Source organism: Cygnus olor, chromosome 6 (genome assembly GCF_009769625.2).
Source record: "Cygnus olor isolate bCygOlo1 chromosome 6, bCygOlo1.pri.v2, whole genome shotgun sequence".
NCBI lineage: Eukaryota > Metazoa > Chordata > Aves > Anseriformes > Anatidae > Cygnus > Cygnus olor.
In genome coordinates this window covers 32,701,418-32,719,053 of record NC_049174.1, presented here as the reverse complement: position 1 = coordinate 32,719,053, position 17,636 = coordinate 32,701,418, and the positions used below count along the sequence as shown (strand labels likewise).

The 17,636-nt window shown below is 37.6% G+C and overlaps 1 protein-coding gene across 14 annotated transcripts in view; it reads left to right on the top strand.

The window, feature by feature from the left end:
- NCKAP5 (NCK associated protein 5) overlaps positions 1-17,636 on the top strand; it is a 436,628-nt gene that overhangs the window by 329,151 nt on the left and 89,841 nt on the right. For all 14 annotated transcript variants that reach the window (XM_040560984.1, XM_040560986.1, XM_040560985.1 and 11 more), the window contains 2 exons: positions 9,707-9,775; positions 14,449-14,487. In XM_040560984.1, the coding sequence (XP_040416918.1) occupies positions 9,707-9,775; positions 14,449-14,487 (108 nt within the window). The remainder of the gene's footprint in view (positions 1-9,706; positions 9,776-14,448; positions 14,488-17,636) is intronic.

The following is a 17,636-nucleotide window of genomic DNA, read 5'->3' as shown; positions in this document are numbered from 1 at the left end:
GAAATGAAACAGTAATTTTGTGATTCAGTTATGAGAAGCTAGCTATTGGCTACAAAACAATTCCTGCACATTATATAGCATTTGATGCTATTCGTAGCACAGCAAACCACTACCTTGTTCTGCTTTGCTTTGCTTCTCGACTCCTTACCTGGAAGGGAGAGACATAACTGAAACCATCAAAAGAAGTTCATTTTTAAGTACCTGGGGCTGTTGACTTATGGGTGACTTGGATGAAGAAAGTGAAATTGCAGGAAACATTGCCTTCAGAAATAACTCAATGCTCCTGTGTAGTTAAGAACAGGGAAACTTGTTATAAATTTACGTTATGCCTTGTGAAATGGTTGACATTAATAGCTTATTGTGGTGGAAACCTTTTAACTCTGAGTCTTTAAAGGAGTAGAATAAAATGATTCATCATAGAAGGAGGAAAACAACATATTTTATATTTTGTTATGTTTAAAAGAAATTTTCTGACAATATCAATTATTATATTGTGTAATACTTTAAATCTATTGCATAGTGTAGCAAAGAAAAATCATTCTTTTTTCTCACAGTTCAAATCAAAATAAGCTCACGGGATATTTTTATAAAGGAGAACTACTTGTGTATTTTCTTCCATTGCATCAGAAATCACACATGTTTACTTGGAGAAGAAAAATCAGGTTTTCCCACTTAAAGAATCATTGGATACCAGGGAACTAATACGAGTTTCACATCACACAGGCAATGGATGTGACATTTCAGCACAGGGGGATCTGTGTCTGCCAGGCTGTCAGTTTCAATTACTGTATTACATAGAATTATTTTTAACTACATGCAAAAGCTTTGAATAAATAATCGGGATAAAAATGATTTCTTGATAAAAATTCACCATCCTCATTCACCGAGACAGGGCAAAACATCTGTTGTTTCACCTTTCAGTGAGAACTAAAATAACCAGTTAATGGGAGACAGTGAATAGTATCATTGATTGTACGTTAAAAGGTACACAGGGAAAAAAGGCAGGAATGCTTTAAAGTTTTGCATGTTCTTTTTCTAGTATCAGCCCCAAACATGCTCAGTTCCTTAGTTTCCTGGGGAACAGGGAGCGTGGGGTGCGTTGGTGTTCCATGAAGACAGTGCCAACTTTAGATCCAAATTTGCAGGTTACTATCATTTATTAATACTCTTTCCATTTGGGTGCAAGGAGCACTCTGGGATTATTGCTTGAGGGCCATTGCTTGCGTTAACCTATGAAATTATATCCCATGTTCATTCCAGTGATATTAGAAAAAATAGATAAGAGCCATTTTAAAAGAGAAAAGCTGCTCTTGGTAGATAGAATTTCTAGAAATCTAAAAAAAATATTCCTATATATAGATATTTAAATTCCTTGGCCTTCTTCTGCTTTATTTTAAGGTTTTCTATTTCATTCCATTGACTATCATTTTAATTGTAGTTTTTAAAGGAAAAGTACATCATCATTATTTTTTAAATTAGATTCTAAAATTGGATTATATTCCTGAATTGAATATTTTAGTATGACCTGCCAAATTTTGAAAAGCTGCAATAAAATTGCTTAAAAAAATAGCTAAATTTCACCTTTGAAGAAAACAAGGTTAAGGCCTTTGTGCAGAGGGCAAGTGGTGAAAAGCAGGAGTTCTGCTGGGGCTTCTGGGTCTCCGTGCTCGTACTTCTGTGCTTCATCAAGTGTGTGTACAGTACGTGTACTATCACCTCTGTACGTGTATCTTCAACTTCAGAAAAAAAACACAGCTTTATGCTGCTTGTCTTTGCTTATTTGTGTCTATTTTTCTCTATATATATATATGATTTTTTTTAGATATCTATCTATATATCTATGATATATATATCTATCACATATATGTGATAGATATATATATATCTATATATATATTTCTATATATCTTTGATTCTATTTTATTTCTTGTTCTCAAAAATGTTTTATTGGTGATCATTTGGAATAATTTTTGGAGAAAAAAAAAGTCATACTTCACAATTTTAACCTATTTGTTCAAAGGCCTGTATTGACAGTGCATTGCCAGTGGGCATATTGTAAGTCTATTATAGTCTCTGTAAATAATGCTAGAATTTGCCATTTGCTACAATTTGTATGCAAGGAAACAGACAAAGCTATTATTGATAGATCTGTTGGTAGCCTAGATATTTATTTGCTGGAAGATAAGCCTGGGCAGTCTGTTTTGCTAGATCTGTTCCTAACCTTCTCTTTAAAATGTCAACTCTAGACATTTCTGTGGTGTCAGGAGGGAAAATGTTGAAGGTTTTAAAGGCTTGTCATTCTTAAACACATTAGAGACAACCAAAAAAAAAAAAAAGACAAATATTACCATGCTTGAAACAGTTAAAAATTTCTAGCCGCAACTTCTGGAAATAATAACGGGGAAAAAAAAAATCACAGAGGAATTCCCAGGAATGTGAGGTTCATTTTTAGCACATTTTAGGAGGCAGTCTCATCAGATGTGTATGAATCATTTGATTTGGGTTTGTTTGGTTCATCTGCTGAAGTTCGTACGTTCCTCCATCATAAGTAGATTTGAAGGACTAGGTTATAGCTGTCCCCTTTCAAAAAGGAGGCTTTGCCATTTAAGCCGAGAACCAGTTTTGTCTTCCCATGGGAAGTGGGAGACACTCAGTGGGCAGGAGAGGAGCTCCCTGCCTATGAGCCCTGTCCAGGACCCAGGGTTGGGTCTCCCAGCCATCTGCTGCAGATCTGGGCATAAAACGGGCAAGTTCTGTTTTCTGATCTCTGGCAGCATGAAATCTGTATGATTTTTAAAGCTAATATAATCTCCAGTGTAAATTCATGTTTAAATACACGAATCAGCTCATCAATTATTTGTAAAGCACCATATGCAGCTGCAGAGACCTTGGGCTGCTTTTTCTTAAAAACATTTAAAGCCAAGTTCTTACATAGTCTTAAGTGGTTAGCCTTTTGATGTTGAATAATCTTCTGATTTCTAGCATACATTAAAACAAGAAGGTTATGCTGCTCTCTGTGAGGCTACAACCCTATTTTGCTGGCAGCACAGCTATAATTTAGCACGGCTGTGAGATAGGCTGCTTGTGGGAACTGGTGGTGGCTTCTTCTAATCTCATGGGATTTTTGTGTCAGTAAAGAACTAAAAAACAATACTAAAATTTTTAATTTCAAGAATGATCCCTCCCAGAGAGCTTTATTGTGGCCTTCTTACAGACAGAATTATGGTTAACTCTTTTATGGTTCTGTATTTTGTAATTTAAAATTGCACATGTTGCTTTCATCCTGTGTTTTATTTAAATTGAGCTGAGCGTTGACTGAATATTTCAGATAAAATATGTCAAATCTTGTAAGTATGGCTGAAGAGGAAAGGCTGAAAAGAAATCTGAAAATGCTGCAGTTGAGAAGGGGCCCCTGTGTTCCCAAGCAAGGCTGAGAAGCTTGGCTGTCGTATCAATAATTTGTCCTTTTTGCTTTTTTTTTTCCCATCTCCACGAGGCGGAAGAAACAGATGAGACTGGAACAGTTGAAAAAGCATCTGGTAATGTTCAGTTAAGTACTAGCCTGCCCAGCGCCCCGTTACTCCATCAGCACGTGGCGTTCCCCAGTCTCGCTCGCTGCCCTGGGGGGGGACAGCTCGGCAGGGAGGCTCCGGGGCTCTCCGGCATTGCCCTGCTGTGGGAGCTGTGGGACAGGATCGGGGGGCAGCCCAGTGCTGACAGGCTGTGGGGAGCAGTTCCCAGCTTACTCCTAGCAAGGAGGCGTCTGTAGCAACGTAAGAAACGCTGGCAAGTGGCCAGTGGCGATGCTTCTGTACTGCTAGAAATAAATTTAGGCTGTTGTTCCTATCGTTACGTTGATTTTAAAGCAAAGATGTCATTTTATCTGCTTCTAGCCGGCATAACTCTGCTGTTAAACTTTGTCTGACAACTTGTTTAATTGAAAAGGAAGTGTGATTACTGGGTTAGATCTCAAAGGACAAATTTTCTGTGTAAGGTGGGCAGAATAATACCAAGTTTCCTGCAACCAAATATATGGAGGTGGTTCAAGTGGTAAACTCCTCCTAGGGTGGCAGCTTAGCAAAAAAAAAAATGCCATAAGGACCTAGGGGAAGATTACAACAATGTTGTTACTTACTTTTACCAGTAACAGGCTTTGATCTCTCTAATAGTGTGCTGTATGCAGCTGTGACCGCAGAAGTATACAAAATCAGAGGCTGAAAGCATGAAAAAATTGCTGAGCACTTCTGAAGTGCTTGGACAGCTATTAATATACTGCGCGGGGCATGACAAATGAGTGTCTGTGTAAATCGATAAACCTTTCTATAAATGCACTAATGGTTTAGTATGAATAGCAAAGAAGTGCACATGGTAACCACTGTTGTAGCATTCTGTCAGGGATTTTAAAGTTCACTGTCATAACTTTGTTCCTCTTGACCTTTATTGATGATACCTTCAAAGCATGTTGAGCTGCTAACTTGACACACAACCTTTAGACCTTCATCTGCTTTTCCCTCAGTGCACAGTAAATGCTTTCTATCCTTCCCTTTCTTCTCCCTTCTTCTACCCATTCTTTTATGTTGTTTCAACTCTACAATGGTTGAATAAGGAAAACTGTTTTTATGTGCTTCTCTTTTATTCATGTCTTCTAGTAGAAACTTCATTGTTTTAATTCTTTTCAGCATGGTGCTAAAGGTGTAGAGGACTGCCTGTTGAAGATTCCCTAATAGGTACATTAAGTAATTCTTCACTTAAAGACCCCAGCGCACCCAGCATATCCTCATTCATATCGCATTGAAATAGGCTAGCTAAATAACAAAATGTTGTTCCTGTTCTCCTGACTTAATAAATCAAGGCACATAAAGGTTAAGATTAAACTTTTTGAAAAGCACTTTAGGGACTGAAATCCAAATCTCATTTCAAACATGATTTAAGCATTTCACTCCTCTTTCAAGAAGCACACAGAAAGGGCTTTTGCAAGATGTTAAGTGAAAGATGTCCTCTCAAGTGCCACTTAGAGAGGCAAATCTGGAGGAGACATGGATGTCTCATGGCGTTCTCAGATGCGAGAATGTCTGCCACTTCTACCAAACATGGGTAAGTGCTGAACGAAGTATAGCTAGTAGGCAGTCCTTAACCGGTTCTAATAATCCTCTCTAAGACAGTTAAGAGGGAAGAGGAGAGAATGAAGAAATCATCCTAAATGTGTGTATCGATGTAAGAGTATATTTATGATGAACATATTGATTTCAGCTATTTATAGTCTGATACTATTTAGCTGAAAGGTGCCAGGCTCTATCAGTGTGGGTGAGGATATCTTGAGGATATAAAAACTCAGAAAAAAATGGAAGGCAGCAGAGCACTTTTTGTCTCAGAGCCTACTGGTAATGACTACTTTGGGGGAGATAGCACTTCTCTCTCTTTTGGGAATATTATGGGGATATTTCTTTTTGCCTATGAGGCAAAAGTATGTAGTGCCTTTTGTTGTCCATTAACAAAAAAATAAGTCTGACATGCATATATGACATGCATTTTAGACTTCAGGTGATGATGATTTTCACAATAATTTGAAGGTTAGGTGATTATAGTGCTTGAATGGATGCTCCTTGTGCTTCAGTGTTAAGGGTATCCTAATGATCATTACCATTTTACAATTATTATTTTTTTTAATTGTAATTAATTGGCCTGCCTTTACTGATCGAGTATAGTAACACTTTTTTGGTAACATGAAAAATCCCAAGGCTGCTTTCTGTCTCCTTGTTTCTTCTATAGCATCAAGAGCAACAAATCATTGTGAACCAAGGAGCTTCCTGCTATCCCAGAGAAAAAAAATAGTTTTAAGGAAACATTGTGTAATGTGAAAACAAATATAGTTTATTTCTTTGCATCGGGCTTAGATCTTCATTCATAGGAAATAAATGTCAGTTTGTATTGACTTCAGCACGAACAGGACTGGAACTCAGAGTATCAGCCCTGTAGTCTGACTGTTACTGGTCTCAAATGAAACAGTGAGCAGCTGCCCCGTAGGTGAAAGTAGTTTTCTTCAGCATCTGTGAAAGAGAGAGAAAGGCTCTTAGTTGACCTGAAGATAATCATTGTTGCTATGGCTATGTTTTCCACCCCAAGAAAAGGATTAAACTTAGAGTTGACAAAGTCTTCTGTAACGACTGTATCTTAGCAGTGTTACTTCTGGTTTATGCAAAGTAATATGAAGTTTTCGATTTCAAATTGACTTTCCATAAACTCACTCTCACCGTTCATAGCAAAGCTGTCTCTAATTAAGGCAGTCGACGGCTGTTTAGCGTTACCCGAGTCTTGATAGAAATATTTAAATTTTCCAATGTTTGGAGAGACTTTTGTGGGCAATAATGTTTCTAAATCAGAACTAGGAAGTCCCTCTGTTGTGACATCTGTAGGATCCTTGAATCTATGACGATCCAAAAACCATATGCAATGTTTCATTTAGTGGTCAGTTCTGCCACAGTTACTTCTGGCTGTAAGAATGATACCATGCTTTGGGAGCTGACCGCCAAGAAAACACAAGCTTGCCTATGGGCGCTGGTGACAGGTGGCTGAATGTCGTGTGCCTGCAGCAGTCTGCTAGGCTTCACTTTTAGTCTGTGAGGCTGAAGGGCAGAGATGTTTTATTTCCATCTGTAACAAAACGCATATAAATACCTAGATGATAGCTATACCTAAAACTAGAAATCACCGTAGAAATCAGGTGGTATCTCAGAGGGTATCTCAGCAGTCTCGATTTTGCTGCCCTGCTAGGCTATCTGTGTGTGGGAGAAGTGACTGGCAGAGGGGTCAGTACTTTTCTTCCACTGCCTCTGGGTGCCTGCAAGTGTGCAATAGCCTTCATGCTGAGAGAAGTGTGGGCTTCTTGTTGCGGCTTAGCCTACTGAAAGCACGGCCTGAAAATAAATATGAAAATAAAATGTAATAGTGATTTCCTCCAATGAGACCTACTTTGCTTAATGGGCAGAAGATGCCCAGAATGAGCAATACTGGAGGTGGGCAGGTCCCTCTGAGCAAGAAAGAGCAGACATATGGCAACAACAAAGCCCAGTGGTTTCTGCTAAATAAATGAAGGTTTGGATTAGGAGGCAGGGTTTTGAGACCACAAGTGCTATTACAGATTTTCTAAATGAATACTTTTGGGGGATTGTGGATTGTTATCAAGTATTCAGTTGCTGAATAGAGTGATTTAGTGTATCAAGTCCTGGTTTTCCCAAGTTGTGGGAACTGGCGCAGAATCTTAAGCAAAGTCGGTCAAGTGTTGCCTTCTAGTCCAGTCCTCATTACAAAAATGCCAAATAAATGGGCATGATTTGCCTGGCAATCAAGAAGCACAGAAGTCAAGCTAACATTGGCTGCATTACATCCTTTCTCTGCACTTTCAGAGCCACTGGTGTGAAAAGGGTTTTATTATACAGATGTTTCCACTATGGCTTGATAAGAGGAAAAATGTACCATTTATTTATAATGCTGTCAAGTTCAGATTTCCTAATTTTGGTAGCCTGTTTGTAAAGGGATAGCTCACTGAAATCAGAGATTCAGCTAACAGATCCAGGAAGGCTTAGCTTTCATTTTAAAACCTCACAGCATTCAAAGGAAAAAAAAGACTAAGAAATAATGGGGACTTCTCTGAGTATTTTGTATAGTACAACTATAGGTAGTAGGTCTTTTAGACATCTCTATATGGAAGCAATCTGCTCAAACTATTCTAGGATAAAATCACACAGTATATTTTCACATTATGGAAAATGAAAATTCAAAAAATTAAACCCATAGGTACACCACATGAGTGAGTTAAACGGCCGTGCAGACTAATCCTTTAATGAGAGCTTCAAAACAGTAAGAATTTATCCTGGATGACATTTTAAGGTGATAGTCATAGAGGAAACATCTGAAGATCTTTAACTCATAGAAATACCTTTTTATGTAGCAATCGTCTCTTTATTTTATCAGTCAATCTGCTGGAATGCATCTGTAAAAGCAAACTGATAACTGTATGTGATAGCGTCTTCGATGTGGAGGAGCACTATTTACCCTCCAGCTCCTGATTTCTTACTGCTGCTCTTGCTTTTGTGGCTTCTGCTTCTACCTTGCTACTTCTGCATCTGTATTTTTTGTTCCCTCGTCTTACATTGCTCCCTGCAGGATCACCCATAGACTTTTTATAGCCATATGTTGAATCCATTGGGAGGAAGCACTGTGAAAATATTATGCTGAGCATTTTACCACCTTTGCTAGCTTGGACTGTACCCACAAGATAAAGTGCTAATTCCATACACTTATTTATTTATACTCTTAAATAAGTAAACTCTATATACCTTTCTTTCTTACCTCTCTTTTATTCATTACTCAATGTATTGGATAATTATGTGCATTTACTTTTCCTTCCTAATACTATTTTTAGGATTTATCTGAATTTTAAATTATTGTTACTAAATCAATTTATTGGACTTAGGGATTTTCATTTTGCTGAATCATTGACCATTCTTAACACAGAAGTGATAACTGTGCATCTTTCTGTAGACTCTTTCCATATAGTACATTGCATTAATTTTTCCTCTAAAATTATACATTAACAACATTTATGAGTGTTGTATTATATAACCATGACTCTTTTGAAACAGCACTTGTTAAACTTTTACAGATTGACAGAACAGTTAAAGTGAAGCGAGTAATGTAAATTGTATAATAGTTGTAATTATCTGAATGCAGTGATTGTGGTGTTATGGTTACGTGATGAGAAGTTATACATGGGAGGCAAAGAGCTTTCTGGAGCCTACTTTAACTCATAGCTTTTTATATATTGTTTTAGTTTCTCAGTCTTTAAAAGAAAACTGGTTGAAACTTGTTCTGATGCAGCTGTATACATCACACTTAAGAGATTTTCCTTTTCTAACACTGACAGTATTCCTAAAGTCCAAGTCATAATATATAGAAAAATGCATTGATTTCCTTTAATTTATGTACCAGATTCTGCCATTCTGAAGTTTGCACTATGCAAAAATATGAGTGTAATGGAAATTAAAGATAGATAAAAGGCACTACTGTACAGGAAACTTTATGTTATTTGAACTGACATGCACTAGAGAAAAAATTTCTGACTTTGCATTTAGAGGTAGGAAAATACCACTCGTATTCTTGAAGTGATGGTAGCTGTTTTTAAGGTAAAGATTAATAAATTTCTCTAGTTTTGATAAAGGGTGTAATTTACCAATTATCTATTACATGTCAGTGCATCTGGAGTTACTCGATGCAGAAACCTGGCTTATGAAAAGCTGCCACAAGTAAATGTTTACATAAGATTGCCTGTCATTACCTTTTGATAGTAGCTGCTTCTGTTCGCTTCCAAGTGGCTTTCTCAGACAGGAAGTTCACTCTAAGAGTAAAAGAGGGAGAAAAAAAGATATACCAAGATCTTTTATAGTGTTTCATTGCAGACTCTGTTGCACCTGGCAAGATGAGACTGTAGACATACTTTGAATGTCTGCTGGTATATTGTTATGAATTGTAATGAATGGTGTGAATTATTTCATAAACTATTTTTACTCAAATTGTATGGTGCTTTTTATTTTGGATCTTGAAGAAGCACACAAAGTAATCACCTTAAGAAAATTTATGAATTATCCTGTAATTCAAGATACCCATTGACTAATATACGTATTTATTTGTTTATTGTATTTTATTGTAGGCAGAGAATTCAGCACTGGCTCTGGAAAATGAAAATCAGAGAGAACAGTATGAGAGATGTCTTGATGAGGTAAGGTAGCTAAAAAGGGGTGTTCCTACCTGGTACTGCAATGAAATGAATAGAAACGAATTTATCCTCTCATACAAGGTTGACATTGTTCTGCAATTTCCTCGTACTACCTCAGTCTATGTAATTCCAAGAACATGTGTCTGTCAGTCATAAATACTCCATGACATCTGCTGTAAATTGTTGTTGTGATTGCACCTCTTCACCAAAAAGTTGGTATCTCTGTGACCAATATTTGGAACTTGACTGGTGTACTGGCTTTGCCACCAAAGATGTTGTTATTCTGGAATTAAACTGTCAGGCAGATGTCCTTTTGCAGGGATGCCTACTCCCAGTAAATTATTATAAGAGCAGAAAATTAACATTTACCTGTTTGGTTTTGTGTGTTCTTGCTTGTCTGTAGCGTGGAACACAGGTGGCAATGACTTCTTCTGTCAGAAATCCCCCAGCTTTCCTATGTAATAGGAATTGTCTCTCTGTTCCCCTCATGTTTACATACCTGGGTCTTTATGCTGTTTTTTTGTTTTGTTTTGTTTTGTTTTTTCCTATCTGTTGGCTGACTTCTACTGCATGGCTCATCTTCTGATCAGACCTCCCATTTACAGCTATATAATTCACCCATCAGTTACTGCCTGAGCACTCCATCAATGCTTACTATTCCAGAAATGTCTGCCTTAGGACATACAAGATTTTGGGCAGTGTCTTCTATAGTTTACAGTTTTCTCTGTATGATGAGAAGTTTACTGATGTTTACTCATTCCTCTCATTTTCCTGAAATAATGCTCTTCAGGATGTGCAAGAACTTAAAATAAGTCCAAGACTTTCAGTAGCTTAAAGTGTTACTTAGCGGAAATCATTTGTTCGTTCTGGAATGGGAATGCATAGTAGTGTAAGTACTTAGCTAACATGCAACCAAAAAAAAAAAAAAAAAACACACCAAAACCTACTCTGGCTTCTTAGCTCTACCTTTGAAAAAAGAGTGCATGAGTGTCTAAACCACACATAACAGCTAACAATTCATGCATTCATACCAGCTTTTTAAATTTTTAATTAGCATTTGCTGAAGTTTTACTGTCATGATCAATATAGCTGTGGTACAACAAACTTCCAATTTAGGTTGACTTTCATTCAGCAAATCCACACTTTCACCAGTGTAGTATATTTGCAGATCCACTTTCCCACCAGGCTGCGTGCTGTCTGTTCTGTGGCTGTGGGCCAGCTGCAGAGCCTTGGTCTGCATTGGCCTGAGTCACACTATTCAGTGCAGTCTTGGTGATGGGGATGAAATTATCATATAGTTACTTACTTTAGTTTAAATTACAGATCTTAAAATTATTTTTTAGATTGTCTTGGACAAAATCTGTCTACATCTGTCTACATTTTGGAGATGTGTAAAGCACCATAACTGCCCCTCCCAGAAAAAACACTGCAGGCACACTACAAGTACAGATGATATGTATTTATTCTGTGTTTGCAGTAACATGATGGATTTCTGATCCAAGGCTGTATTTTTTACATGCTGTTGCAGTTCGAAGAATGAATAATTATATCAAACTATGCTCTGAACTTTATTATTTTCAACATTAGGCTGGTTGTTTACAGTTCTTCGATATTATCACAGCTGTATCCATCTTCTCCCACTGTGTCAACTTTTTTCAGGAGAGGATGCTTCTTGTCACCTGTGGTTTTGTGCTTCCCTACTTTTTATTTGTTTTGTTTGCTTATCTTTTTGTGTGTGTGCAATGCCCTTTCTTGTCCTTTCCATTGTTTGGTATCACTTTTTTCTCCTCCTTCCCCTTTGAGCTCCCATGGTGCTTTGGCAGGGACACTGCAGCCAGCATTGTTTTAGCTGGCACAGACTTGGACCTACTCCTTTCTGAGCACTGAGGTGAAGAAGTTGTTACCGTTGGCTTAGGCAGCAAAATCTTTTCATGAATTTTAATAAATACTCACAGATTTTGAAAGCAATTGTTCATTTTTGAATGTATATAAACAACTTTAGAAAAATATCTGGAAGAAAGTGTTATTGAATAGTTCCAGTACTTAATACTTAAAAGAGCTCATTTAATTTCAGAAATACCACATATACGTATCTTTCCATCTCTGAAAAATTTAATGCTAAAACCAGGATTGTCTTCCTGTACCTTCAGTGTTTGAGGTTAGCAAGCCAAATCCTAGCTTCCTATCCTAGAATTCAGCTCTCAGTTTATTGGCAAGTGGTAATGTCATGTTTATTCACTTTACAGTGCCAGCTGAGATTTCTGTCAAGCTTCACTATACTTATAAGCAGGAAATTGAGTAACTTAGCTTAGATAATATGTTTGCTGATGTTTTAAGAATTAAACTGTAACGTTATTGAATACATATCCACTTAGCTAATAAAAAAATACAAAGTCATCGTAAAAACTCATTCTGAAGTTTGAATAAAATATAACACCTTTCATTTTAGTACAGTTGAAATGTCTTTGTGCATATGAAAAAATACATTAAAGGCAGCCATGTAAAATCTGAGTACTTGTAAAAGGTATAATAGATGTTACACTAGGGTCTCTTTTCTCTGATTCATTCTGTTTTACCTTTTCTATTAAGACCACTTTATAACATGTATATGTAAACATAATCGTGTAAGGAAAAAGTGAAGCTTGATCTTTTATCTCTTTTATTGCAGTCCACAAAAAGAATCCTCACCAAAAAATCTTGGCTATTAAGCCAAAAGGAAAGGCAGGCAGTGTGAAGGCAAGTGGTGTCTTATGCTGCATAACAGCAGACTGAGGAACCAGCCACGTCTGTTCTATGCCTTGTTTTGCCCTGTTAACTTGATGAGTCACAGGTCAAGTCATTTTACAGCCTCTTTCTTGCAGGGATTGAGGCACAGTTCTGTCTCATATCAGTGGGAATTTCACATACTCTGCATCTCAGATACCAGTCCCTCTGCCTTCAGTGGTCTCAGCTTTTGGTAGTTGTGACTATAAGTTTTGTAGTGCTGGCTGACGTTGTTCATATCCATGGTGTCTCTTGATACCTATAAGTAAAAATGATCTTCTAGCTTAGCAGTGTATTTCCATCTGGACACTAACCCTGTTGTAGGACTAGAATGACAACCTCATTTGAAATGCAAAAGTTTGGACACGATTCCACTTACAGACTGCTAAATTAACTGTAGATGCTGCAGAACATTTCACTGGAGGCTTCCCACCACAGTTCCCACCAAGCATACAGACCTAAAAATCTTGGAATAGTAATAGCAACACATTTTTCCATGTTGCTAGGTACTAGAATGAAATAGCCTAATTTTGTTAAGAAACTAGCTCCATATCTTTCTTACTGAGATGTGGGGGAGCTATGGATCACTGGCAAGTACTTCCATTTAGGTACCTAACTTCATACACTCAGAGTTAGAAAATTTGTCCCATATGCATTGGCAAATTCAGTTTTTTTTCTCATTTGGAGGATCATGCCATTTACACTCAATATATAAAGGTATAGGTGTAATTCTGTAGGCAATTCTGTTGCAAGAGACTTGTACACACTTCAAAGAACCTTTCAGTTCTTCTTGGTAAAGTAACTCCATGTCAGAAAGTAAAGAAATAATGTATTAGACATGGTTTGTTCAATTTTCAGGTAGAGCAAACAGACGTTGAAAGAATATGCCAGAAGGAACGCTGTTGGATGTAGATTCTGAAAGCCCATAGGGCAAGGCACATGGTTTTTCAAAACTGCAACATATTTACTTCTGTTGCTTATTACTGTTCTAATATTAGCCTGTGTCTTCTGTTAAATCATGTATAGAGCAATTTTGTGGGACCATTGTTCCACAGGCTGCCTTAAGTTAGGGACCAACTCGGAGGAAAAGACTGATACTAGGCAATTTTGCCATAGTACAAATCAAAGGTAACTTTTAGGTCCAACAGAACTGAATCTTTTGCAGAAATGAATTAGCTTCAACTCTTATATTACATTGAAAATGTAACTTGCAAGTTAGACATCATCAACAGAAAATCTTACCTCGGCCCTTCTTTCCATTCCTCCTTTTTCCCCCCATGCCTGCTGGTAAATATAAATTAGAAAGGGTGTATAATATAAATAACTTCAACAATTCCCCATTGAATATATAGTTCCGCTAATCAATGGTGTGTAATGTCATTCAAGTCAATTATGCTGTGTGGTGTGAATGCCTTCCAACCACATTTTGATGACAGTAGGTACTTTAATTTTCTGTGGCTCTTTATGGTTTCTGCTTGTCATGATAGATGTACCATTTTGTCAATATTGAATCAAGAAGCAATTAAACTTCATGAAAACATTCAGGACTCCTCAGCTGGTAAAAATCAGCTCTAGTGAATGCAAGTCAATCCATGCTGATGCACAACAGCTGCATATAAACCTGTGAAGTTTTAATCTAGTTTAAAGAAGAGATGACAGAAGTTAAGGAAATGTCCATCATGTCACACTAAAATTGATAGATGTTTGTATAAAGAGGACTAGCATAGAAGTAATGACTGGCATTTTATATATTCTTGCTAGTATAACCTGATGAAAATGCTAGTAAATAATGAAAATAGTAGTTTTCATGGTGGTTGTAGATGGAAAATGGAGTATAAAGCCCCAAAAGAAGGTAATGTTATGCAAAAACACATGTGATCGTGTACTTAAACTATATTATCTATTTCTTTCAGGTAGCTAATCAGGTTGTTCAGGCTTTACTTACTCAAAAGGTAAGTTGTATTTTGGTTTAACTTAAAGCTTACAGAAGTTCATTGGCCATTTGAGATATATGTATTCTTATATAGGGTACATTTTTTTAAATGGTGTTCGCACACTTAATTACCAATGCTGCAACATGTCAGGCCCAAATTCAAAGGCTTTCTGTAATCCAGGTCAATAAAAGTCCATGAAACTGTACGTCTTCAAGGTTCAGTCAAACAGGAGCCTACAGTCTTTACCTACACCGAGACAACAGTGTCTGAAAATCATCCCCAGATGGTGACTTCTCCATTCCTTATCCATAATTAGCTATGGCTCTCCCACAGACTGTTCCTGTGTGAAATAAAATACAAAAAAATTACAGTGCAAGTCAGTAGTTGGCACTTTCACTCACATTCAGGGAAAGGAAAGACTTCCTGGTGTCAGCTTGTGCTTCCCCGGGTAAAAGAGAGGGCACTGAGTCTAGAATGGCAATTCAGCTACTCTACTTATGGGCTGGGGACCAGCAGTAGAGATCATGTATTTTGTCTTTTGATGGCGTCACGCTCCATTCTTCTGGATAAGCAAGGGAAGTACTGTATAAACAAAATTCTTGTGGCGTTGTTGCAAACCTGTCAAAAAGAAAACATTCACTGCAGATTGTGTAACGGTCTGCTCTGGATCAAGTCATGTCTGAAGTTTCCATTCACACTCCAAATTGTTGAATATGAAGTGTGGTAGTTTCAAATAGAACCTAGGGGGACAAGTAAAATTAAAAAAAGATCTTGGCAAAATGAAAAAGTTTTCTGGGAAAAAAGTAAGATGGAATTCAACAGAGAAAAAAGCAAGGTAATTACATATAAGCAGAAATAATCAGCTGCCCAGAGAGAGCAGGGATTAACTGGTAGGACAAACAATTATACAAAAAAGTGGTCTTTAAGTTGAACCCAATTCCATGATGTCATTGTCTTAGGGGAAAAAGAAAAAAAAAAAAGAAAAAAAAAACAAGATATAAAGATTTATAATAAGCTATAAACACTGCAGTATTCATGAAATGATCCTTTGTAAGATCTAGAACACTTGATGAATGTGCAATTATTAAAATGTTTTGGATCATTTAGCTTTAAAAAGACAAGTCTGAAAGGAACATAAATACAGTCTTTTAGTGCAGATAGTGCAAGGAAGAATATAAACTGTTTTGTCTACACTGAATGACAGGACAAGAAATAATGTTCTTAAAATGCAGCAAGAAGCACCAAGTTAAGATAATCAAAAACTCCTCCATGCACCCAAAAACTTTGCAGATGCAGATATAGCAACATATGGGAATAGTTTTAGGGGAGAGGCTCCAAAGCCTCTGTTAGGTTCATTGCTCAGAGCAGGCATCCAAGGGAAGCTGAGCCAGGGGTCAGGACACAGCTCAGGACCGAGGAGGTAGGAGGCTGGGCACAGGTGTGGCTGCAGGTTGGCTGCTGTGCTGCTTTGGCATGAACGAGATGACCTTGAGCTCCGCCAACTAAATTAACAGAAGAGAGCGTGCCCTGGCAGCAGGTGAGACAAACATCTACAGCCCTAAACATCTGCACGTCAGTGAATACTAAGTACATGCAGATTATTGCATTTGTTCATCTGGTCAGCGGGGAAAAGGATGGAGACCCTGCTCAGCGCCTTGTTGGGCCAATTTTTTGTGAACCAATTTTATGACCTTCTGCACAGATTAGGAGATGTTCAGGGAGATGTTCTGCCCCCAGTAAGTCTGCTTTTGGGTACCCTGCTGTGGAGGCAGAGATGGGCAGAGGTGACTTGTAGGTGAGTGATGCAAGACTCTGGAGGGTGCCATTGCCAGTTTGGGCCACATGTTCCTGGAATCAGAAATCCAGAAGTAAGAATATTCCCTAAATCTCTTCCCCCAAGAATTGTGGCCACAAAACAGCTGTTTCCACAGGTTGGGGATTCATGTATCATTCATGTATCATCCCATGACTTACTGAAGCATGACAAAGCCTTTTGCTCTAGAAGAGGGATATTTCCTTTCAGCTCTTGGAAGTATTATAACTTGGAGGTGATCTTTGTGAACCACAACATATGGGCAAGTTTGCACGGCTGCTGTCTGCCTTGTATTACTCTGCCTATACTCTGTATACACATATGCTGTATGGTCTGTGTATCATCAGAGGACTGCAGCCTACAGAGCTATTGCTGTAAGACCTCTTAGAAACATCAGCTATTTTTTAAAAATCCCAAACCTGCATTTCAATACAGTTTAAATAAAGATGGAGGCATTTTCTTATATATTAACACACACAAAAACCTGATCCACATTTTGTAAAATAAAACCATATGTGATTAAATATTTACCAGAGGGTTAATCTCAATATATTAATTTCTAGTTTGGGAATAATGTGGTTGTTTTCCACTGAAGAGAGGAGTTTCCTGAATCCCATTTCAAAGGTGTCAGACATTTTGATGACTACGTACTTTCTCAGTAATGAATCCTCCCAAGCCCATAGGAACCAACGAGTTCATATGGATACAATAAAACCAGATCTGAATACATTTTAATAAAGTGATTTACTTAGTATTGATGGGAAGTAACAGCTGCTTACCTATTACTGAGTAATAACAGCTAATTTAATATCCATAGAAAGAGGAAAGAGGGTATTTTTCTAAATGCTAATGAATATTTAACTGTTAGGGTTCTCCTGACACCATTCATACAAGTCCTTTTATAAGAAAAGACAGGAACACAATAGCATGCAATAAAGAGGAACCAGGGCTCCTCACACCAGTCCCAAATAAGTGGATATCTGAATCCAAATAGTAACTAGTAAACAGATAAATCTAGGGTAGTGCAGCTAAGCAGTAAGACAGAGCCAGTCATGCCACAGTGAGATAACACACCTCTGGGGCATAGTGAGACATGAAGAAAAGCCGGGAGCTTTCAGAAAATGGAGAGGAGTGATTTTGTACAGTAACGCACACTGCGTAGGCTTTGCTGTGAGTTTGAAATTGTCCCTCAAGGACTAATTTTTGTTTAAATTAAGTACATGCTGTAATGTAACGAATAAAGTACTGTGTACTCACCAGTATGTGGAAGGACTGTGATTCCACCGAGAGATTCTGGTGACACAAATTGAGTGAGCAAAGCTTGAGTGATTTATCAATGTCACTGAAACCTTGA